The sequence below is a fragment of the Muscardinus avellanarius genome (genome assembly GCF_963383645.1).
Source record: "Muscardinus avellanarius genome assembly, chromosome: 16".
Classification (NCBI taxonomy): domain Eukaryota; kingdom Metazoa; phylum Chordata; class Mammalia; order Rodentia; family Gliridae; genus Muscardinus; species Muscardinus avellanarius.
This window is the reverse complement of record NC_137802.1, coordinates 10551832-10576310: the sequence shown is the minus strand read 5'-3', so window position 1 is coordinate 10576310 and position 24479 is coordinate 10551832. Positions and strand designations below refer to the sequence as shown.

Below are 24479 nucleotides of genomic sequence, written 5' to 3'. Positions count from 1 at the left end.
TTGGAAAACACAGCTACTTTCTGGAGTCTCTGGGGGGAGTGAGTCCTTGGCTTTTCAGGCTTCCGAAGCTTGCTGGAGTCCCTTGCCTTGAGGCCCCTCGTTCTATCTTCAGAGCCAGCAGCAAAAGGAGTAGAGCCCCTGGCACCGCAGTCACTGAGCCTGCTCCTGGCATCCTTTCCCCTGAGCCCCTCTTCTTTTCCACTTGAGAAGGACCTTTGGGCAATATTGAACCCTCCTCGGTAGCCCAGGGACCTCTTCTTATTGAATGTCCTTCATCTCATCTGTGAAGTCCCCTTTGCCACATAAGGTTCTATATTCATAGGTTCTGGGATTTAGGACTTAGGAAGCTACTTTATCTTTACTCTGCAATCTGATCAGCATTCTTGAGGCTCTTAACTAAAAGATTGGCCATTTAAGTTAGAGGAAAAGGGATTTATTTTCTTAATAGTTTTGGGCTCAGTCTGTGTGAAGCTGGGGACCACAGATCTCAAGGCATGGCAGTGGGAGGCAGAAAAAGGGAGAGAACACATAGGCCGTGGTTCTCACATCATGGAGGAAGGAAGGGGGAGAGAGGGGAGGAGGAGGAAGAGGAAGAGGAGGAGGAGGAAGAAGAAGAGGAGGAGGAGGAAGAGGAAGAGGAAGAAGAAGAAGGAGAAAGAGAAGAAGAAGAAGAAGAAGAAGAAGAAGAAGAAGAAGAAGAAGAAGAAGAAGAAGAAGAAGAAGGGGAGGAGGAGGAGGAGGAGAAGGAGGAGGAGGAGGAGGAAGGAGGAGGAGGAGGAGGAGGAGGAGGAGGAGGAGGAAGAAGAAGAAGAAGAAGAAGAAGAAGAAGAAGAAGAAGAAGAAGAAGAAGAAGAAGAAAGAGGAGAAGGAAGAGCCATTTATATAGAAGAAAAAGGAAGAGGAGCCATTTATATAATCCCCAAGGCTGCACCCCCAGGGACCACCTCCAGCCATGTCCGATTGGCCTGGGTCTCCAACTGGATAAATTTATTACAATGTATTATAATAAATTGTAATAAATCTATTATAATCTATTCTCTTCTGGGAGTACAACCCTCAGGACTCCACTGTATCAACCCTGTATATTATTAATTATACTTATTATTATAATAACGTACTAAATAAGCTCTTTAGGGGACATTTTATATCCAGCTATAACATTCTGCCTACCACAGTTAGTGATATTTGGTAGCTCCTGTTGTTGGGACCTCCAAACAAATAGGCTTTCAACCTGGAGCTGTGGGAAGCCGTCTTCAGGAGAGGAGTCTGCTAAATATTGGAACTCACCCCAGGGAACAGGACTTTGTCCTGATGATATTCTTGGGGCCCCCAGCACCCTCTCTACCTTCAGACTCCTTATTCACTGAGTCAAGTCACACCACCATCCTTACAAGATCTCCTCCTTCTGAGGTAGATAGCTTAGAGCAGGAAGGAAGAACAGGGGTGCAGCCCAGCCCTGTATTTAAAACATCTGGATGATGCCCCCATGGGCAGAGCATTTTGCTGGCACATCTATCACTCCCAGGGTAGGAATTCTGCTTCTTTCTCTGTATCCTCATCTCCTCCTTGTCACTCTGTTAACTTCTCTCAACTTCTCACTAACTCTTTCATCTGTGAGATGATGGGGTTGACTGTGGAATTTGTTCTTGGTGTCTGCATACAGCTATTCTTCGAACTTCTGGATTCTATCCGAGCTGGTCAGATCCCTTAAGGTCGCTCCACCCGATGTCCTTACTTAACAAACAACGGAACCAAGACCCCGAAGAGCTAAGCAGCTTCACTGCTCAATCAACTACTTGGAAACAGCCCAGCGAGAAGCAAGGACTCCTGACTGCTAATCCCAATTCCAGCACATTTCTAGAATTCCTTGACCTAGTTAAATGAATTCACATACGGGGATTTTCGCCTAAAATTTGCAAAACCCCACGTCGTTCACCGAGATAGCTTCAGATATATTTTGAGTGTCGGCCCGAGAACTGACATAACATTTAGTGTGCTTTCTTCTGCGACGAGTGTTTTGATGAAGTAAAAATAACTGCCTTATGCCAGTTTCTTCTCAATTTCCCTCTCACTGACAAGTCATGTCAGTTCCAAAGAGGTAGATGGCTCCAGACTCTTCTCAAAGCCACTCTTAAGACCAAGGAGAGACCTAGAGACTGAGCGTATGGGTACAACTGAAACACGGTGTGGGTCAGGCTTCTTGTTTCCTTCTGATAAAAGCCATTGTTTATTATTATTATTATTATTATTATTATTATCTGCAGAATATTAGTTTCTGTAATCAAACCCATGTAGATAAGACCTTACTTTTTTTTTTTTTTTTAACGTTACTGGGGATGGAACCCAGGGGCATTCTAACTCCCAGCTATAACCCCAGGCCTATTTTTTATTCTTTATTTTGAAACAGGGTCTCATTGAGTTACAAAGGGCCTCACTAAGAAGCTGAGGCTGTCCATGAACCGTGATCCTCCTGTCTCAGCCTCCTGAATTCTGGGATTACAAGTGTGCACTACCACGCCTAACAAGACCTTATATGTTTAATACAGTGCGTTACTTCCGTACAAATGGGGGAAAAAATTAAGTGCGACATTTCTAGACCAGTATGTCGGCTAATTTCTGTGCAATGCCAACTCAACATGGTAAACTAGGATACTTTTTCCAGCGTCGACAGCACCGCTATTTATAGCCAGCCCCAGCTACTTAGTGAGAACCTCTGTAACTTAGTAAGACCCTGTTTCAAAATAAAGAATAAAAAGTAGGGCTGGGGGGGTGTAGCTCAGGCAGAATGCCCCTGGGTTCAATCCCCAGTACCGCAAAAACAAACAAAACATAGAATGTAATTTAAAAAGCCATTGTTATATATATAAAAAAAACTAACTAAGCATGCCCTTGAAGACGTCATAGCCCTCACTAGCTGCCATCTTTGTTGTCTCGGTACCCTGGCATGGTATTACCGTTGTTCTATTTTGGTATATAAACTGGACAGGGACGTTCCACTTTGCGGAAGTCTCTTGCAAAGCTCTCTTGTACCCCTGTGGCCGCCACTGAGTATTGAAGGGAGAGACCTATTTGAGCATACACAGCTGGAACAAAAGCAAGCTTCAACACTCCACCTTGTTTATTTTTTAGACGGGCCAAATTAAATGTGCACCCCCCGCCCCCACCTTGGTCAGTGGAAAAGCACACTTACATCCAGTTCTCTTCTAGTACCTGACCTAGCTCCTTCAACACCGGCCTGTGAGAAGTTATATTTTCCAATCTACGTTGTTGTTCCTTACTCAACACCTTCGCCTAACACGCAGAGGTACTAAGGCGGCACCGAGTTTTGAATAGGCAGAGAAGCGCCATAGCTCACTTAGGGGGGTCTTAGTAACATCAAATTATGGTTGCAAACTCTCAACCAGAAGGAACAGCTCCTGGTGAAGGAGACCTGAAGAAAGAGGTAGACAGGACTTAAAAAAAATAATACATTAGGGCCGGGGATGGTAGCACACCCTTGTAATCCCAGTACTTGGGAGGCTGAGACAGGAGGATCGCGGTTCACGGACAGCCTCAGCTACTTAGTGAGGTCCTCTGCAACTCAGTGAGACCCGGTTTCAAAATAAAGAATAAAAAATAGGGCAGGGGGTGTAGCTCGGAGGTAGAATGCCCCTGGGTTCAATTCCCAGTATCCCCCCACACACATGTGCATGCATAGGAAATATAATTATAGCTCAAAAAATTAAAAGACTGGACAGAAGAAAAAGCATTGCTTACCCATTATAAAACCCTCCCCCACCAAGATATATTAAAAACACGATCACTGCTGAGAACATAATTAATATTCTAGAAGACCAAGGAGAACAAATTCATTGTCCCCACAGAGCAAAGACGTGTAGAGGGGAAAGATAAGAAACTTGGAAGCACAGATTCGAGAGACTTAATGTGAATTTCACTCAAACACAGAGATTATAGGCTGGCTAAGGTTTTTTTTTTTTACTCCTCACTTGTCTCTTGCCTTGGTATTTCTATCAGTGCAGGGCTTTGAGAGACCATTATAAGGTTACAGGAGTCCCTGGCCTCCTCAGAGGGTTGATTTCAAGACCCCCTCCCTATAACAAAATACACAGGTGTTCAAAACTCTTATATTAAATAAAATGGCAGTTTCTGGATAGAACGTAGGCACATCCTCCTGTCTACTTCAAAGCATCTCAAGATTGCTTGGTTTTGGGAATAATCATAAGAAAAAAAAAAAACCACACACACAGTATTTGCTCAGGACAGGTGCAATTTTCCCCCAATACTTTTGATCGGCATTTGTTCAAATGTAGGGTAAGATGGATTTTTGGCATTTTGGTTAAGAAGACCATGATTCCCCAATTACCTCCACGAGAAAAGGGAGAGGCGTCCATGTCTAGGTGAAGTGGAAGCTGGCGCTGTGGTGCCTCTTTTAGGGTTCCCCTGCCCCCCCAGAAACCTTCAGGGACTACGCTGGCTGTTGGTTCCTTCCTATAACACAACTGTCATGTTGCCTTCTGGAGGAGAGGCCAATGTTCTAGGTCCTTCCTCTCGCTTCTGGTAATCCCTTCTTTCTCATGGGTGCCTCTGTCAGCCTCAGAATTGCTGTGGGGAGCCATTAAGGTTTTCCCCTAAAAGAATACTTCTGACTGTCCTTTGCCCAGAGTCAATAAGGTTTGGGGTCATGGAAAGTCCAAGGTCTGAGAGAAGCTCAGGTGGGATTGATTGACTTGACCGTTTCGCGCACAGGTGGTGACAGCACGAGGGTTGATTGACCTGGAGCTGTATAAATAAAACGAGAGTGATAAACCCGGGATCGGTCAGCAGAGATATCGACCCGGGAGTGTACTGGCGATGCTTCCATGATAGAATTAAATATCCTTTGAATCAAATTCTTAGAATTGAATTCTTTTCATCCTCACTCCTCTCTTCGGAACCCGTACTTTTGCCGGCTGGCTCCGGCAAATTGCCACTTTGCAGGATGGGTGATCTTGAGCTGGAAGCAGATGCCATTCATCACAGGCGCAGAGACGCCTGCTCAGAGCTTCCCCCGCCCGACCCGGAGCAGGAACTCCAAAAATAGGGACAGCTGTAAGTGTCTTCTCCAAGGGAGGCGGTACGGCCAGGAAGAAGGAAGAGAGTCGACCCTCCAGCTGGACCTGCTCGTGCGCCCTTGCAAAGATCACCCTTATCCATCAGTTTCCCCAGCTGTTTGCCTTACTCAGGTACCCACCCAGGAGAACCAAAAACCTGGCTTCTGACATCTTTTCGCCTCTTGACAAATTGATTGTGCTTTGTTAAGACGAAGCTTTGGAAGCCTGTGTTCTGACCGTGCCTCTGAGCGCGCCCTCTCTGACCCGTCTTTGTCTTAATTGCTTGAGGGCTGCCTGTGTTAATAAACTCTGCTTAGGGCCAGTATAAAGCTCCTGTTTGTGGTCTGGGTCCTTTCTCCTAGAGAACGGTGTCATAGTCCTATAAATGTACCCAGAACAGCCTCCCCAAGGTAAAACGCGTGCATCCTACAGGCAGGGATGGTGCCCTGGGAAAGGGCACCATGACAGAACTGTCATCTTCATCGTCACAGATTTGAACCTCCGAGGCCTATATTTACAAACCACTTTTCGTTGGACTTAACCAGAGGCTTATTTTTAAAACCGTAGCCAGAGCCATCGTCCAAAAAAAGACCTTGGCAAGTCACTGTGTCTGTCCTTACACACCAGAGAGACCACAGCAGAGCTCCACCCCAGAGGACCTTTGCCCAGTGACAGATTGCAGGGGAACACCAGAAGGAGAGCGCACAGTCTGCTCATCCTGCAGTGTAGGGTGGGGGTGGCCCTGGGTTCCATCCCCCAAACCCGCCTATCCCCCCCCCCACCAAAAAAAGAGCGACAGCCTGAGGTGTTTCTTTAGGGGCGTTGGTACTGCGGATTGAATCCAAGGGCATTCTGCATCTGAGCTATTCCCCTAGCTCTCTTTTATTTATTTATTTTTTTTAATCTGGAAATAGGATCTCGCTAAGTTGCTGAGAACGCTCACAAAGTTGGTGAGGCTGGCCCCGAACCTGCGATCCTTCCTGTCTCAGCTCCCAAGTACTGGAATGACAGGAAAGTGCCAACATACCTGGCTCTATAGCGTTCGGGGCACTTTGCATACAGCCCTTCTGTCCGTCACCAGCCAGAAGAGCATTGTGGGCTCTGGTGCGCAGAACCCAAACCGTGAGCAGAGGGAGGGGCTGGTGTAGTTAGCGCATGGGGCCTTCAGTGATTCTGTTCTGTGGCTCCTTGACCTTGGGATCATGGACCCTGGAAACCGCAAAGGTCCCAGAGCCCTCTGCGTTGAGGTAAAGAGGAAGAAGGCGCCCAATAGAGCTGCACAGACTGGGGCAGCGCGTCACAAAGGACAGGAATCACGTTGTGCACCCTGGAGGCTACAAGCCCATCGGTACCATGGTATACACGCACGTGTGTGCATGCACACACACACCACACCCTATCTCTACACAGGCTCATCTTTTTATTTTTTCTTGGGGGGAGCAGGGATAATGGGGATTGAACCCAGGGGCATTCTCTCTCAGAACTACACCCCCAGCCTTTTTTAAAAAAAATCTTTATTCTTTTGAAACAGAGACTCAATAAATTGCTGAGGCAGGCCTTGAACTTGTGATCCTTCTGTCTCAGCCTCCCAAGTACTGGAATTTCAGTAGTGTTTCAACACTCCCAGCTCTAAAAAATGTCGTCTTTTGAAAGGTGAGGACGGTAAAATAATGTGTGTGTGTGTGTGTGTGTGTGTGTGTGTGTGTGTGTGTCTGTTGGGGCGGGTGAGAATTCAGCACAGAGAAAATACAGGGGTCAGATAACACCAAGTCCATCACTCGCAAGTCCTAAAACCACCCATTCTTCTTCTTCTTTTTTTTTTTTTTTTTTTTTTTGGTGGTACTGGGTGGAACCCAGAGGCTTTCTACCTCTGGGCTATATTCCCAGACCTTTTTTATATTTTATTTGGAAACAGGGTCTCAGTAAGTTGCTGAAAGCCTCACTAAGTAGCTGAGGCTGGCTTCGAACCCGTACGATCCTCTTGTCTCAGCCTCCCAAGCACGGGGATTACAAGCGTGCGCCACCATGCCCGGCAAAAACCACCCATTCTTCAGAACCCTAGTCCTATGAGAGATTAGAAAAATACAAGGGCATAAATACATGATGCACAAGAAAAAAAAATATGTGTGTGTATATATGTGTGTGTGTGTGTGTGTGTGTGTGTGTGTGTGTATTCTTAATCCAGAGGAGTATAAAATTATTTGGAAGATTCAAGAAATCCATATTTAAAGATTTAGCATAACAAATGGTAGGATGTTTAAGGCTTAAACGACTTATTTTTGAGAAGGGGATATTAATCTTAGGGCTAAAATAAAATATACTTAGGCGAGATTCATATTGTTTAAAGGATTCAGAGACCAGTGAAGAATTGGTAGGATTTGGATTAGAGATTTTAGAATTATGCCTGGATATTTTAGAAGCAGCAGGAAATCCCCATCTTGGGAATAGAGAAAAAGTAACACTGGAGCGAATGTAAATTAGATGCGGTACTTTTAAAACTTGTTGTACAAATGGAGTCATTTGGTTAAACTTAGCATTATCAAGATTTTATTTGATTTGATTACGGATTGAACCCAGGCACATTCTACCTCTGAGCTACATCCTGAGCCCCTTTTATTTATGTATTATTTTTATTTGAAACAGGATCTCACTAAATTATTGAGAGTCTTGGTCCATTGCTGAGGTTGGCCTTGAAACTATGCTTCTCCCATCTCAGCTTCCTTGATACCAGGATTAGAAGTGAGTGCTACAGTGCCCAGCAAGATAAGTTGTTTATAATTTGGTTTGTTCAAGCAGGGCGTGGTGGCGCACGCTTGTAATCCCCGCGCTTGGGAGGCGGAGACAGGAGGATCGCGCAGGTTCGAAGCCAGCCGCGCATGCGCGCTGGCTTAGGAGACCCTGTTTCCAAATAAAAATATAAAAAATAGGTCCTGGAGTGTAGCCGGGAGGTAGAAGGGCTTGTAGCCGGGAGGTAGAAGGGCTTCCAGGAACCCCAGTACCACCAATAAATAAATAAATAAATAAATAAATAAATAAATAAATAAATAAATTTGGTTTGTTCATAAATTTTGTCTTGTGCAGTATATAAAATATTCCAATTTACATTATTAGTATACTTAATTTTTTTTTTTTTTTTGCGGGTCTGGGGAAGGAACCCAGAGGCATTTGACCTCCAAGCTACATCCCCTGCCCAATTTTTTATTCTTCATTTTTGAAACAGGGTCTCACTGAGTTGCAGAGGGCCTCACTAAGTAGCTGAGGCTGTCCGCAAACCATGATCCTCTGGTCTCAGCCTCTCGAATGCTGGGATTACAAGCGTGCACCACCTCGCCCGGCTGTATACTTAATTTTTAATTATAAAATGTTTCTTTGTTTGTTTATTTTGCGGTACTGGGAAAGGAATGCAGGGGCTTTCTACTTCCAAGTTACACCCTAACCCCTATTTTTGATTCTTTATTTTGAAACAAGGTCTCACTGAGTTGCCGAGGGCTTCACTAAGTAGCCGAGGCTGTCTGTGAACCGCGATCCTCCTGTCTCAGCCTCCCGAATGCTGGACTACAAGCGTGCGCCACCACGCCCGGCTACAAAATATGTTTTAAAAATCGTAAATGGCGGTAAAATCCGTACAACATAGGATCTAGCATCTTAGCTAGCTAGTAATGCATACCTGCTTTCCCGGCATTAAGGCCAGTCACCTCGTGGGGCAGCCACTACCTCCACCCAGCCACAGAGCTCCTTTGTTTTACCTTGTGAAACTGTAACTCTATACCTGTGAGACAGCTGCTCCCTCCCCAGGGGCCCCTGGCAGCCACCTTTGAAGATACAGCATACTGTACAACGCCTTGTGCATGGGAGAATTGGAAAATCTAAAACAAGAACCCAGTGCTCATGGTAACACTTTCCCATAAACATTAACTTGTTTTGCTTTTTACCTATGCATATGTGTAACTTTTTTATTTTTACTTTATACGCAGCACAGGGACAGGATTTCAGCCTGCCCCCTTAATATTTAATACATCCTCAGTAGCTTTATGTAGCAAGTAAATGTCATTTTTGTTATTGATTGATTGATTGATTGATTGATGGTACTGGGGATGGAACCCAGGGGCCTTCTACCTCCAGGCTACACTCCCAGACTTATTTTATATTTTATTTGGAAACAGGGTCTCTTAAACCAGCTGAGACTGGCTTCGAACCTGTGCTGTCCTCCTGTCTCAGCCTCCCAAGCCCTGGGGATTACAAGCCTGTGCCACCACGCCCGGTTCATTTTTGTTATTTAAATGAAAGTCCACTTTTCTTTTTTTCTTTTCTTTTTTTTTTTTTCAGGAGGTACTAAAGATAGAACCCAGGGGGCGTTCTACCTCTGAGCTATTACCCCAAGCCTATTTTATTTTTTATTTGAAAATGGTCTCTCTAAAGTGCTGAGGGCCTCGCTAAATTGCCAAGGCTGGCCTTAAACCTGTGATCCTCCTGTCTCAGCCTTTCAAGGACTGGGATTATAAATTTGAGCCACCATGCCTGGTTGAAAATCTATTTAAAATAAAAAACAACTCTGTTTTGATTCTTTAAATAAGTGAACTTTTGTCTCTGGCCCTTTACAGTATAGATACATTTCATTTCATTTATTTATTTGTTTATTTATTTGTTTATTTATTTATTTATTTATTTATTTATTTATTTTGGTGGTACTGGGATTCCTGGAAGCCCTTCTACCTCCGGGCTGTACTTCCAGAACTATTTTATTTTTGGAAACAGGGTCTCTTAAGCCAGCGGCTGGCTTCGAACCAGCACAATCCTCCTGTCTCCGCCTCCCAAGCACGGGGATTACAAGCGTGCGCCACCACGCCCATATAAACACATTTCTGTCCATGAGTATATTTATATGTGGACAAAATTACATCCATACTATGAAGGGTGAGGGAGAGCGATTAAGTTCAAACATAGGCCCACATGACTCCGCCTGCTGACAGCTTTGATCTCTCAGTTATTCCTTAAGAGTGAATTTCTCCATTTAGATTTCTTTGAGAATAGTTTTATACTTTTTTTTAAAGGGTTTTTAATACATACTGCATTGCCCCTGTGGACTAGATAGAGCTTCCCGAGTGGTGGCTGAGCACGCCTGTATTTCATACCTGTTCAAATCTTGGGGACTATCTGTCAAAAAATAAATAAAATAAAATAAAATAAAATAAATAGATGGATGTAGTTTTACAAGATTCCAATAGTGAAGCAGGATGGATAAGAAGATATTGTTCCTCTTACCCTGATCCCAGTGCCCAGTCCTCCTCCTTGGAGACACTTACTTTTAATGGCTTCTGGTTTGAGTTCCCCGGAGGTTTAATTTCCACATCTCAAAATAATATTCCTGTCCTGCTAGTGTGCCTCCATTCTCTCTCTCTCTCTCTCTCTCTCTCTCTCTCTCTCTCTCTCTCTCTCTCTCTCTTTCTCTCTTTGACACACACATAGGTTATTATATATATATATATATATATATATATATATATATATATGCACATTTTTTTTAGTGTGTGTGTGTGTGTATGTGGTGCTGGGGATTTTACCTAGGGACAGTCTACCTCTGAGCTACACCCCCAGCCCCTTATATATTTTATTTTGAAAGCGTCTTATTACATTGCTAAGGCTGGCCTTGAACCTGCCATCCTGCTTTCTCAGCCTTCCAAGTACTGGGATTACAGGCTTGCACTACCATGCCTGGTATAAGTTTATTATTATTATTATTATTATTATTATTATTATTATTATTATTGATACTGGAATGGAACCCAGGGATATTCTACCTCTGAGATACACCCCAGCCCTATTTTTTATTCTTTATTTTGAAACAGGGTATCACTGAGTTGCAAAGGGCCTCGCTAAGTAGCTGAGGCTGTCCTTGAACCGTGATCTTCCTGTCTCAGCCTCCCGAATGCTGGGATACCACGTCCAGCTCATACGTTTATATTTTTTAACACACCATTTACGTCCTCCTGGTAAGTTAAGAGTTTTGAGACCAACCGTAACTCCCTCTGTACTCACTTAAATTGTTGTATTATCTTTTTACTTTTCTACTACTGAGATATATCCCAGCCTTTTATATGTTTTATTTTGAAAGAAGGTCTTGCTAAGTTTGCTGAGGCTGGCCTCCAGCCAGCCATCCTTCTGTCTCAACTGGGATTACACATATTCACCCCTGTGCCCAGCTTAGCTTTTTTTTTTTTTTTTAACATTTTGAAGGTTGATGGAATTTATATTTATTTTGGCCTGCAATTATTACAAATTAGTTTTTGATGCTTCACCCATATAGGTTGATTCTAAAAGTTCAAAATCAATGAAGTGTGTGTGTGTGTGTGTGTGTGTGTGTGTGTGTGTGTGTGAGTGATACTGGGGATGGAACCAAGGGGCATTCTATCTCCGCGCTACACCCCCAGCCCTATTTTTTAGTCCTTATTTTGAAACAGGGTCTCACTGAGTTGCAGAGGGCCTCCCTAAGTAGCTGAGGCTGGTTGCGAACCACGATCCTCCTGTCTCAGCCTCCCGAATGCTGGGATTACAAGCGTGCGCCACCACGCCTGGCTCGTCAACGAAATACTTCTGTTACGAATGTTTACAGATTGTTTTTGGTGGACCTAAGTAATGTGCCAGTTACATTTCTTTCTCTGTGGTTCTAATGTTCAAATACTTGTTCCACATAAAGAAGAATTTTCCAATGCCAAGGTCAAATGGATTATATATATATATATTTTTTAAACATATATAAATACATATATAAAATCTAAACATATATAACATAAAGTATAAGCTATATATTAATATATAATATATAATATATTTAATATAAATATAAGTATAATATATTTTATATAAATATATATTTATATAAATTATATAAAATATAAACTATATATACACGCATATATATATAATTTTTTATTCTGCAAATTATTCTATCATAAATTGTTTTTTTTTTTGGTGGTGGTATTGGGGTTCCTGGAAACCTTTCTACCTCTGAGCTACACTCCTATTTTTATACATTTTATTTGGAAACAGGGTCTCTTAAGCCAGCGCAGCTGGCTTCAAACTTGTGTGATCCTCCTGTCTCCGCCTCCCAAGCACAGGGATGACAAGCGTGCGCCACCACGCCCGGCTTCATAAATTACTTTTAATCCTGTTTGGATCCTAAGTACTTTTCTTGGACTTTTTGGGGGGGAGGTCTGGAAATTCATGGACTATCTTGTTTTTCCTGTCACAAGAATCATCTGCCTTCACATCTTCCAATTTACTCATCCCATCTGTTATTTTGACGACTCTGTACCTCTTGGAGCTTACTGGATTCTAATTTGGATAAGCTGCTTTCCCAGCCTTCTGCAGGTCTGACATGCTGGCATTTCTTCTCGCCGGACTTGAGTTTAGTTCTGTTACTGTTTATGTTTTTATTCCTGTTTTTTGGAGTACATCCTCCAGGAACTTTCTCTGAAAAGGAGAGACCTTTGTGGTCTTCCTCTAAACATGATTGTATTTTGTCTGTATACTCGACTGCCATGTTACCATAATAAAACGTTTTAGATTCAAAGGAAGGTTCTTTCAGGTCTTTGGTGTTGCTCTGTTAATTTTTCGCATTGATGACTGCTGGTAAATTCTGCTCCTGATCTCAGAGTGGGAGCTTGATGGCATCCTCCTCTCTTAAAACTTTTTTTGGGGGTGGGGGAGTACTGGGGATGGAAACCAGGGCCATTCTACCTCCGAGCTGTACCCCCAGCCCTATTTTTTATTCTTTATTTTGAAGCAGGGTCTCACTGAGTTGCAAAGGGCCTCACTAAGTACCTCAAAACTGTGATCTTCCTGTCTCAGCCTTCCACATGCTGGGATTACAAGCATGTGCCGTCACACCCATACTCTTAAAGCATTTTAGGATAACTTTTATTTTTTACGCTGCCCCCAAAGCCCTGAGAATTTTTTAAATTTTATTATGCTCTATTTAAAATTGTTCATTTGAGCCGGGCGTGGTGGCGCACGCTTGTAATCCCCGCGCTTGGGAGGCGGAGACAGGAGGATGGCGCAGGTGCGAAGCCAGCCGCGCATGCGCGCTGGCTTAGGAGACCCTGTTTCCAAATAAAAATATATAAAATAGGTCTGAGAGTGTAGCCTGGAGGTAGAAGGGTTTCCAGGAATCCCAGTACCACCAAAAAATAAAATAAAATAAAATAAAAATAATAAATAAATAAATAATAGTTCTTTTGTGACATTATTTTCAAAACACAGATTTGTCCCCACATTAGAATAACATGGCTTTTTGTTTCTATCTTCTGTCTTCGGTCCCTTCATTTCCAGTAGTTAATTTTCCTCTTAGGAACTGAATTCTCTTTACCTAGTACCTTTTCTTGCTACTGGGGGTCAGCTTTTGGTGGTGTTTCTGTTTTTGTTTTTGTTTTTGTTTTTGCAACTTCTCTTGCATCTCTTCCTGGCACTTCTTACCTGTCGTGCGCAGTGACGACTCTTACACGATCTTCCTCAAGCAGTTTTATTACCCCAGGTTCTTGTACAGTTACCATTCCTCTTTAATGCTCTCTCAACGCCCTCTCAGGTAAAAACAACATCAGTCTTCTATCCTCTCCCTCATCACTCCACCAACCCTCCTTCTGGCACTCTACGTCTCTGCTGCAGCACACACCGGTCACAATGGTGGCTTTGTGAACATGTCCGTCCCAGCTCGGAGCCCGGAGCAGTCCGCCAAGGAACTGCTCTTCCTGTCCACCAACCCTCTTAGCTCCTTCTCCTTTCCCCCCGCTAGGGCATGCGCGCTTTTTAACCTTCTCCTGGGCGGGCAGGTGGTAGCACGAGGCGTTGCGTCGCTAATTATCCGTAAGGCGCCTGATAGGGCTCACTGCGCAGGCTCAGGGCACCGCCAGCCTCGTGAGCCTCGTGACTTGGCTGCAAGCCCAGGTGCCATCTTGAGTCCACGCTGGCAACAAGCCTGGGTGCCGCCTCGGTCCTGCCGAGTGGGCCCCAACATATCTCCCTTTTTGTTTTATTAAAATAAGGCTCGGGATCGTGCCTGTCTTAGGTTGCCGACCCTCAAGGACCATTCTTACCCGTCATTGGGAGAACAATAGCATGATTGTTTCCCTGTCTTAGGTTGAAAGGTCCCGGGGACGATCTTACCCGTCACTGACTACCGATCCAGCATACTGAGCCGTACATGGGGAGATAAGCCAGCTTCAAGGGCTGCCAGAGCTTGCACCAATATGCGCTGTTGTTGCAGTGCGCGTTGTCGAGTTCGCCTGATATATCCAACCATGAAACATCATGCCACCACCAGCAAGAATGCCCAGAACGCCATGCCACCCCAGTCTTTTAAAAAACCCAATGTTCCGTGTATTAAGTCCATTCATTGTTGTACTGCGGCGATTTCCACGCGGGTAGAATTAATTGCAGCGATGGATGCTCATAGCTCAATCATGGTGTGTTCAAATTCACGGCTCCAAGTTCCTAGAAGCGTCTTGCTTAATTGACGAAACAAATTGCCTGCATGGGAGAAATTCTGATACTGCACATACGTTATACATATAGTCCAGATAATTGAGCTTGCTGAGCCATGCCAGCAGCCACATGTGAGGATAGAGCATTTATAGTGGCTGCAATAACTGCCACGGCCACAGAGGCCACAATTACAGCAATAAGAGCAGAAATTCCAAAGTCTCCAAGGGTGCATAGAAGCATAGCAGAAAGTCAGAAAACAGGTATCAATAAAACAACCTAAACTATCATTAACCAAGGTAAAGGAAGAGGGAAAGTAGAAATAATTCCCCAAAGATCTTAAAGAAAACAACTCATCTCTACGATACCGAGCAGCAGTTTACAACTCTTACGTTAGGAACTAATCTTCTGACCTATCCTTTACACATTAGGCGCCTTTTCCAACTAACCTCAGGTGTCTTCCATCTATGGTGGCGGATTAGGAGAGGGAGTCGAATCAGGACCAGCCCGATTCTCTAACTTGCTTACACTAAAAAATATCCTCCTTAATGGAGCCCCCTTTGATCGGGGAAAATACAGCGCTGTCCCTCGCTTTTCCGCGAGCCTCGCTTATCCGCGAGCCTTATTTACTCCTATCTTGTCGAATCAGGACCAGCCCGATTCTCTAACCTACCTACACTAAAAAATATCCTCCTTAATGGAGCCCCCTTTGATCGGGGAAAATACAGCGCTGTCCCTCGCTTTTCCGCGAGCCTCGCTTATCCGCGAGCCTTATTTACTAAATATCCTCCTTAATGGAGCCCCCTTTGATCGGGGAAAATACAGCGCTGTCCCTCGCTTTTCCGCGAGCCTCGCTTATCCGCGAGCCTTATTTACTAAATATCCTCCTTAATGGAGCCCCCTTTGATCGGGGAAAATATCCTCCTTAATGGAGCCCCCTTTGATCGGGGAAAACACTAAAAAATATCCTCCTTAATGGAGCCCCCTTTGATCGGGGAAAATAACCCTCCGTAAACGGAGCCTCCTCCTCCCTTTTCGGAGTCAAAGGAGTACTTACCAGCCAGCTGCCCTGGACTGCCGAGGTTCTGATCAAAGCGAAGGTCCCCGTACGGGCCACCACTTGTCGTGCGCAGTGACGACTCTTACACGATCTTCCTCAAGCAGTTTTATTACCCCAGGTTCTTATACAGTTCCTCTTTAATGCTCTCTCAACGCCCTCTCAGGTAAAAACAACATCAGTCTTCTATCCTCTCCCTCATCACTCCACCAACCCTCCTCCGTGGCACTCTACGTCTCTGCTGCAGCACACACCGGTCACAGTGGTGGCTTTGTGAACATGTCCGTCCCAGCTCGGAGCCCAGAGCAGTCCGCCAAGAAACTGCTCTTCCTGTCCACCAACCCTCTTAGCTCCTTCTCCTTTTCCCCGCTAGGGCATGCGCGCTTTTTAACCTTCTCCTGGGCGGGCAGGTGGTAGCACGAGGCGTTGCGTCACTAATTATCCGTAAGGCGCCTGATAGGGCTCACTGCGCAGGCTCAGGGCACCGCCAGCCTCGTGAGCCTCGTGACTTGGCTGCAAGCCCAGGCGCCATCTTGAGTCCACGCTGGCAACAAGCCTGGGTGCCACCTCGGTCCTGCCGAGTGGGCCCCAACACTTACCCAGCTTCAAGTCTGCCAGCACCTACCTCCTTCAGGAACCCTCAATGACTCCCTAACCACCCTTCAGGGATACATTCCAGTATAGCTTAGTATTATATATTTAGGGATTGACTTAGTATTATATATTTAGCTTTATATTATATATTTATTTAGCTTTTTATTATATATTTATTTATTTAGCTTTCTATTATATTTATTTAGATTTATATTATATATTTATCTTAGTATTATATATTATATATAGTATTATATATTTAGCTTTAGGGAAAAGTTAATAATTGCTCTAATAATGTTTTAAGACTGGAAGAACTAGGGCCATTTTTTTTTTTTTTTTTTTTTGTGGTGTGGTACTGGGGTTCTTGGAAGCCCTTCTACCTCTGGCCTACACTCCCAGACATATATATATATATATATATATATATATATATATATATATATTTTTTTTTTTTTTTTTTAAACAGGGTCTCTTGCTTCGAACCAGCACTATCCTCCTGTCTCCGCCTCCCAAGCGCGGGGATTACAAGCGTCCGCCACCATGCCTGGCTTAGGGCCAATTCTAAGGACATCATATCATCATATTTTTCTCAGAATAAGATTAATATTAAATGTGATTCTTGCCGGGGTCCAGCCCTAGCAGGAGTCAGGGGTCGTGTGTTGGTGACAGAAGAGTCGAGGTCGAGTGAGAGAAGATTCTGACACACGAGACCAGATATAAGCTTCTCTAATTTTATTTAGGATTTGTTATAATCTTTATACTTTTTTTTTTTTTTTTTGGCAGAATAGACAAAGTCACAGACATGCAAGCAGGAAACTTTAAGGACAGAAAATGTCTTTAACAGACTTCAGGACAGGGTGCCACACATTTAATAAATCATAGAAAGTGTGCTTTGCCGTATATCATAAGGTCAGCTTGAACTTAATCTTATATGGTGGCCCAAACTTTATCCTCTGGGTTCCACCCCCAGTGCCACCAAAAAATAAAAAATTAAAAAATTAAAGTTAGTGTGCATGGATGTCACTATCAACATGATTTATATATGAGACTATAATGTACCAATAATAACATATATATAAAACATATAACACATATAAAAAGAAAAACTAAAAAAATTAAAGTTAAAAATATTACAACAAGCCGGGCGTGGTGGCGCACGCTTGTAATCCCCGCTCTTGGGAGGCTGAGACAGGAGGATCACGCAGGTTCGAAGCCAGCCTCAGCTACTTAGTGAGGCTCTCGGCAACTTAGTGAGACCCTGTTTCCAAATAAAGTATAAAATAGGTCTGGGAGTGTAGCCCGGAGGTAGAAAAGCCCCTGGGTTCCACCCCCAGTACCACCAAAAACAAACAAACAAACAAACAAAAATATTACAACAAAAATATAAGAAAGTATTAAAGTTTAAAGAAAGTTTTATAGTTCATATGTGTGTATACCTGTGTGCACATATATATGAACTATTTAATATTATATACATGTAAGTATAAATTTTTTATTTATTGCAAGACTTTTTGGAGCCTTTATTCTTTGAAAGGGAGTACAATATAGAAAATAGTTTTAAATGTTTATGTCTGGTGGGAATCATTAGGCAAAGTTCATGTATAAATAATTAGTTCTTGTTTTTGTTGTTTTTATTATTATTAGTAGTAGTAGTAGTAGTATTAGTAGTAGTAGTAGTAGTAATAGCAGCAGCAGTAGCGGAGATTGAACCCAAGAGCATTCTACCTCAGTGCTACACCCCAGACCTATTTTATATTTTATTTGGAAATAGGTTCTCTTAAGCCAGCACGGCTGGCTTCGAACCTGCGTGATCCTCCTGTCTCCGCCTCCCAAGCGCAGGGATTACAAGCGTGCGCCACCACGCCTGGCACCTCAAGCCCTATTTTATCTTTTACTTTGAAACAGGGTCTTACTAATTTGCTGGTGGCCTGGCTAAGTTGCTGAAGCTGGTGATGAACCTGCGATCCTCCTGGGTCGGTGTCCCAAGTGCTAGGTTATGGGTGCACACCACCGTGCCTGGTGGTGTGGTCATCTTTAAACATAAAATGTCCTTTCTCCAAGGTAGCATCACCTGGCCACGTGTATATATAAGTTTTTGAGAAACTGCCAAATTGCTTTCCTCAATAGCTACGCCATTTTACATTGCTTCTCCTCAGCTTTCCTTTTAAGTTTATGTTTTCCTGAACTTGATATGGCCGGATTGACTCTGTGTGTTGGCACACTAATTCTTGTATCTCATTTTGATATTAATTTACATTTTCCTAACGGACAATATGTTGAGTATCTTTTCTTCTCTTATTTTCCATCAATATACCTTCCATGGGAAAGTTTCTATTCAGATTTATTTTTGCCGTGTGTGTGTGTGTGTGTGTGTGTGTGTTTTATGTTATAGATTATGTTTTATGTTATGCATTATTTTCCCATCTTTGGTAGAATTACTGATCTCTCTTCTCCAACTCTTCCAGAAACTAATAGCTTTGTTATTTTTATGGGTGAAAACAAGGACTTTTTCTTATAACTTGTTTTAGTTTTAGCGGGGTTGAGCATTTTTTAAAGTTTTCTGGATATTTGTGCCATTTCTGAATTACCTGCGTGTGTGTGTGTGTGTGTGTGTGTGTATGTGTGTATGTGTGTTACTGGAGATGGAACCCAGGGGCATTCTACCTCGGAGCTACACCCCTATTCCTATTCTATTTCTTATTTTGAAACAAGGCTTCACTAAGTTACAGAGGGCCTCACCTAGTAGCTGAGATTGGCTGCAAACCTGTGATCCTCTTTTCTCAGCCTCCCAAGTACTGGGATTACAGGTGTGTGCCACCATGCCTGGCTTTGTTTATTTATTTATATATTTATTTATTTCTGCAGTACTGGGGACCTGAGCTACACCCCCATCCCTATTCTATTACTTATTTTGAAACAGGGCTTCACTAAGTTGCAGAGGGTCTCACTAAGTAGCTGAGTCTGGCTGCAACCCTGTGATCGTGATCCTCCTGTCTCCGCCCCCCAAGTACTGAGATTACGAGCGTGCGCCACCACGCCCGGCTGCCAGTGGTGTTTTTAACAATTTCAGTATTCCTGTGTTCCTTACTAGTATGTAGAAATTCAGTTTATTTTTGTGTGTTATCTTGTGTCGTACGATCTCGCTCAGCCCATTTGTTCGAGGAGATTTTTTGTAGGTTTCTTACCCTTCTCTACATAGACAACTGTGTCATCTACAAATAGGGACCTAATAGTTGGTGGCCAAAGCGTGACATTTATGTTGATGTCTAGAACTCAGTACCGCGCCCATGTTGGTTTATTTATGTATTTACTTTGGCTTGCTTGTTTGGGGGAGTCCAAGGTGCATGGGTGTGGAAACCCACTTAATTCTCTTATTCAAAATAATAAATACATGTGTCTGAGAACAAACGAAGTTGTGTTTGTCGTCCTTAATTCAGGTCTCCTTCTCTCGCAGGAAACGCGAGAGAATCTTGTTTGCCATGCTCACTGGTATGCGGGGCTCTTTAATTTTCCCCAGAAGATTCCGGAACCATCTCTGTATTCTCAGTAGAGGCTTCTGCTATTGATGCACCTGTTTTCCTAGCATGGCTCTGAGAGAAGAGTGTGGGGCGTAATCAGGCGATTATGGCCTGGATTTCTTATTTATTTGCTTGACTGATTTGTGTAATCATGCGATTATGGCCTGGGTTTCTGATTTATTTGTTTGACTGATTTGTGTCTTAATTTTCTCCTCAGGGCAGAAAAGACTGAAGTTCTGAGTGAAGACCTTCTGCAGGTAAGGTTTCGATGGACCTGTGGGTCAGAGAGACCAATGGTCCCGTCCTTTCTAACACGAAGCCCTTCCCCATGCCTTTCAGGGGCTCCTTTCACTGCTCCTACAAATGGTCTGAGATACAACTCTGTCTTTCATGACAGTACTTTACCTTTTGGATACAGTTGGCCGTATGTATGTGCAAATCCCCCCCCACGGACCCAGTCAACTGTGGATCAAAAATATCAGGAAAATCACTGCATCCATACTGGACACATACAGACTATTTATCTTGCCATCATTCCCCAAACAATTCACTATAACAACTCTTTATGTAGCATTGACATTGCTGCTGGCACGATAAGCCATCTGGAGATGGTTTCAATTATTCAGGAGGGTATTATATAGGTTGTGTGCAAATACGATGCCATTTTATTTTATTTTATATATTTTTTATTATTATTATTATTATTATTATTATTATTATTATTGTTATTTTGTGTGTGGTACTGGGGGTGGAACCCAGGGGCTTTCTACCTCCAGGCTATACTCCCAGAACTATTTTTATATTTTATTTGGAAACAGGCTCTCACTAAGTTGCTGAGAGCCTCACTAAGTAGCTGAGGCTGGCTTCGAACCTGCGCGATCCTCCTGTCTCAGCCTCCCAAGCGCGGGGATTACAAGCATGAGCCACCACGCCCAGCTTTTACGATGCCATTTTATAGGAGGGGTGGGAACATTTGGTATTAGAGGTGGCTTCTTCCTTTGGCTTTCCCTTCACTGAAACCAGAATACCCAACAGAAATAGCTTAGAGGGGGAAAGGCTATTGGGGTTCACAGTTTCAGAGGTTTCAGTTCATGGGGTCAGATACGAAGTTTAAATGAAGGTGGTAGCCACAGGGTGCATGGTGGGTTGCTAGTCTTACATCATGAAAACAGAGAGAGAAAGGATGGGGCCTATGGGCATCAATGGATTTACCCACTAAAGACATTAGAACCCTCAAGATTTTGTTATTTAGCCTCTGAACACTTTGCATTGCCAACATGTGAACATTTTGGGGGGGGGATAGTCTATATCCAGACCATAATAGCTCTGGAACGCGTGCCCCGCAGATACAGAGGAGCAGCTGTACTGGGCTGGGGAGAGGCTTAAGGTCTTTTTTCTACGCAGTTAGCAGGGACTCCCCAGCCTGCACTGAATCCCCTTCTAGCTCTCTAGCGTGCCATCCCAGATGCCTCTGTGGGCTCTTGGGGTCCCGATGGCCCCAGCTGACTGCCCCAGCTTTCCCCCATCTTCTGTCCGCAGGTGGAGAAGCGCCTGGAGCTGGTGAAGCAGGTGTCCCACAGCACTCACAAGAAGCTCACCGCGTGTCTGCAGGGCCAGCAAGGGGCCGAGGCCGACAAGCGCTCGGTGAGTGCCAGGCTGAGCCTGCAGACACAAACCTGCCCCCAGAACAAGGGTAGTACTCCCGGGCCTCCGCCGTTGGTGTTGTGGCCGCTTATATAGCCCTATAAGTGTCTACGAATTGCCCCTAGCTGCTTGCTTCTGCAGTGACCGCCTTCCCACCGTGTTTGCTTGCTACCCTGCCTGACCTTCTGCCTATCCTCTGGCAGGACAGGTCCCTCTGGACCTGCCCAAGGTGGTAGGGCCAGGAGGATAGCAGGGACATGCCCTAAACCCCACTTCTAGGAAGCTCATTCGTGTGGACAACTTTCCCTGGACTCAACTCATTCATAACTTTAGGAGTATCTTATGATTGCATGGGGAAAAAATGTATACTACATGTTTACACATTACCAGTGACCTATAAAATCCTTCCTTCCTTCCTTCCTTCCTTCCTTCCTTCCTTCCTTCCTTCCTTCCTTCCTTCCTTCCTTCTTCCTCCCTCCCTCCCTTCCTCTCTCCCTCCCTCCTTCCTCTTTCTTCTTTCTTTCTTTCTTTCTTCCTTCCTTCCTTCCTTCCTTCCTTCCTTCCTTCCTTCCTTTCTTTCTTTCTTTCTTTCTTTCTTTCTTTCTTTCTTTCTTTCTTTCTTTCTTTCTTGTTTGTGGTACTAAGGATGGAACCCAGAGGCTTTCTACCTGGGGGCTACACTCCTAGACCTACTTAGAGTTTTTTATTTGTAAACAGTGTCTCACTAAGTTACTGAGACCCTCACTAAGTATCTGAGGCTGGCTTCGAACCTGTGCAGTCCTCCTGTCTCAGGTACTGGGATTACAAGCCCGCGTCACCACGCCTGGCCTTATGAAGGCTCTTGAAACTTGTCTCTATACAAGCCGGGCGTGGTGGCGCACGCTTGTAATTCCTGCGCTTGGGAGGCTGAGACTGGGGGATCACGCAAGTTCGAAGCCAGCCTCTCTGGCTTAAGAGACCCTGTTTCCAAATAAAAAATATAAAAAAAAGGTCTGGGAACATAGCCCGGAGGTAGAAGGGCTTCCAGAAACCCCAGTACCACACACACACAAAAAAAAAGCAAAGAAAAAAGAAACTTGTCACTATAATGAAACCCTAAAGAGAGCCTACTGAAGACGACTCTGATGCCTTTGTTTATTACCAGCAACAGCAGGCTTGTATAATGCTGTTCTAGTTTACAGCCCTTGCTGAACTCAACCTATGAAGTCTCTCTTGCCTCTTAACCTCCAGCTCTTGGGGTTGTGTAGAGAACCCACTCTGTTTTGTTACAAGAGATTTGAAGTCTTAGGAGGACTTTTTCTCTCTCCTTGAGCATTCAGCCGGTAGTTTAGTGTCTGTTACATTTTGGTTTTGTGATCGGAAGTGGTTGTCGATCTCTGCCTGCCCAGGTCTCTCCTCAAGCCCCCTTTAGTTTTACATTACACTCATCTCTTTTGACTGTATTATTGATGTACCCAACACCCGGACACTTCCTCTAGCCTCCAATCAAAATGAAAACTCCTGTTCTGTCCATGCTTCTAATAATTTCTTTTTCCGTTCCCAGCTCTTGTTTCTCCTTTCTTGATAATACAGGTAGAGTGCTGCCCCTAGTCCAAAATGCTTGGAATCAGTAGTGCTTTGGATTTGAGGGTTTTTTTTTCCATATTTTTGAATATTTGCATATGAATGCTGAGACCTTCCTTCCTTCCTTCCTTCCTTCCTTCCTTCCTTCCTCTCTCTCCCTCTCTCTCTCCCTCCCTCTTTCTCTCCCTCCCTCCCTCTCTTTCTTTCTTTCTCTCTTTCTTTCTTTCTTTCTTTCTCTCTTTCTCTCTTTCTTTCTCTCTTTCTTTCTTTCTTTCTTTCTTTCTTTCTTTCTTTCTTTCTTTCTTTCTTTCTTTCTTTCTTTCTTTCTGGTTCTGAGGATGGAACCCAAGCTCATTGTACCTCCGAGCTACAACCGCAGCCCTATTTTTTAGTCTTTTTATTTTTTTGGTGGTACTGGGGGTGGAACCCAGGGCCTTTCTAGCTCCAGGCTATACTCCCAGACCTATTTTATATTTTATTTGGAAACAGGGTCTCACTGAGTTGCTGAGAGCCTCACTAAGTTTGAACTTGCGCGATCCTCCTGTCTCAGCCTCCCAAGCGGGGGGATTACAAGTGTGCGCCACCACATCCGGCTCTATTCTTTCATTTTTTGAAACAGAGTCTCACTGAGTTGCAAAGGGCCTCACTAAGTGTAGCTGATGCTGTCTGCAAACTGCGATCCTCCTGTCTCAGCCTCTCAAATACTGGGATTACAAGCATGCCCCACAATCCCCATCTTTTTTAATTTTTATTTTGAAACAGAGTCTTGCTTCATTGTGGAGGGTATTCCTAAATTGCTGAGTATTCATTTCCAGTTTACTGAGGCTGGTCACACACCTGTGATCCTCCTTTCTCAGCCTCTCAAGTACTGGGATTATAGGTGTACATTTTTAAAATTTATTTATTTATTTATTCTTGGTGGTACTGGGGTTCCTGGAGACCCTTCTACCTCCGGGCTATACTCCCAGACATATACATATACATATACATATATATATATATGTATATATATATATATATATACATATACATATATATATATATACATATACATATATATATATATATATTTTTTTTAATTTGGAAACAGGATCTCTTAAGGCAGCACATCTGGCTTCGAACCTGCGCGATCTTCGTGTCTCTGCCTCCCAAGTGCGGGGATTACAAGCTTGCGCCACCACACCCAGCTATAGGTGTACATTAAAAAAAAAATCAGGGAATTTAGTAGGAAACATGAGGCTTATGAATTGTGTCCACTACTGAAATATGCGCTCAGCTCTCTGTCATAGTTAGGTAGACAGATGTGTCCAGATCCAAGATATGGGTGAAAAGAAAACAAACAAACACAGAGAGCCAGGCATGGTGGCACAACACATGTGATCCCAGTAATTGGTAGCCTGAGGCAGCAGGATCGAGGTTCATGGTTCACAACCAGCCTCAGCTACTTATTTGTAATAAGTAGCTAGACCCGTTGCAACTCAGTGAGACCCTGTTTCAAAATAAAAAAAATAAAAGAATAGGGCTGTGGGTATAGCTTGG

The 24479-nt window shown here is 43.7% G+C and overlaps 1 protein-coding gene across 3 annotated transcripts in view; it reads left to right on the top strand.

Moving 5' to 3' along the window:
* Positions 1-24479, top strand: part of ARHGAP44 (Rho GTPase activating protein 44) — a gene marked incomplete at both ends in the record, with an annotated part of 178039 nt that overhangs the window by 69515 nt on the left and 84045 nt on the right. For all 3 annotated transcript variants that reach the window (XM_080713457.1, XM_080713456.1, XM_080713455.1), the window contains 2 exons: positions 19951-19990; positions 21273-21377. In XM_080713457.1, the coding sequence (XP_080569583.1) occupies positions 19951-19990; positions 21273-21377 (145 nt within the window). The remainder of the gene's footprint in view (positions 1-19950; positions 19991-21272; positions 21378-24479) is intronic.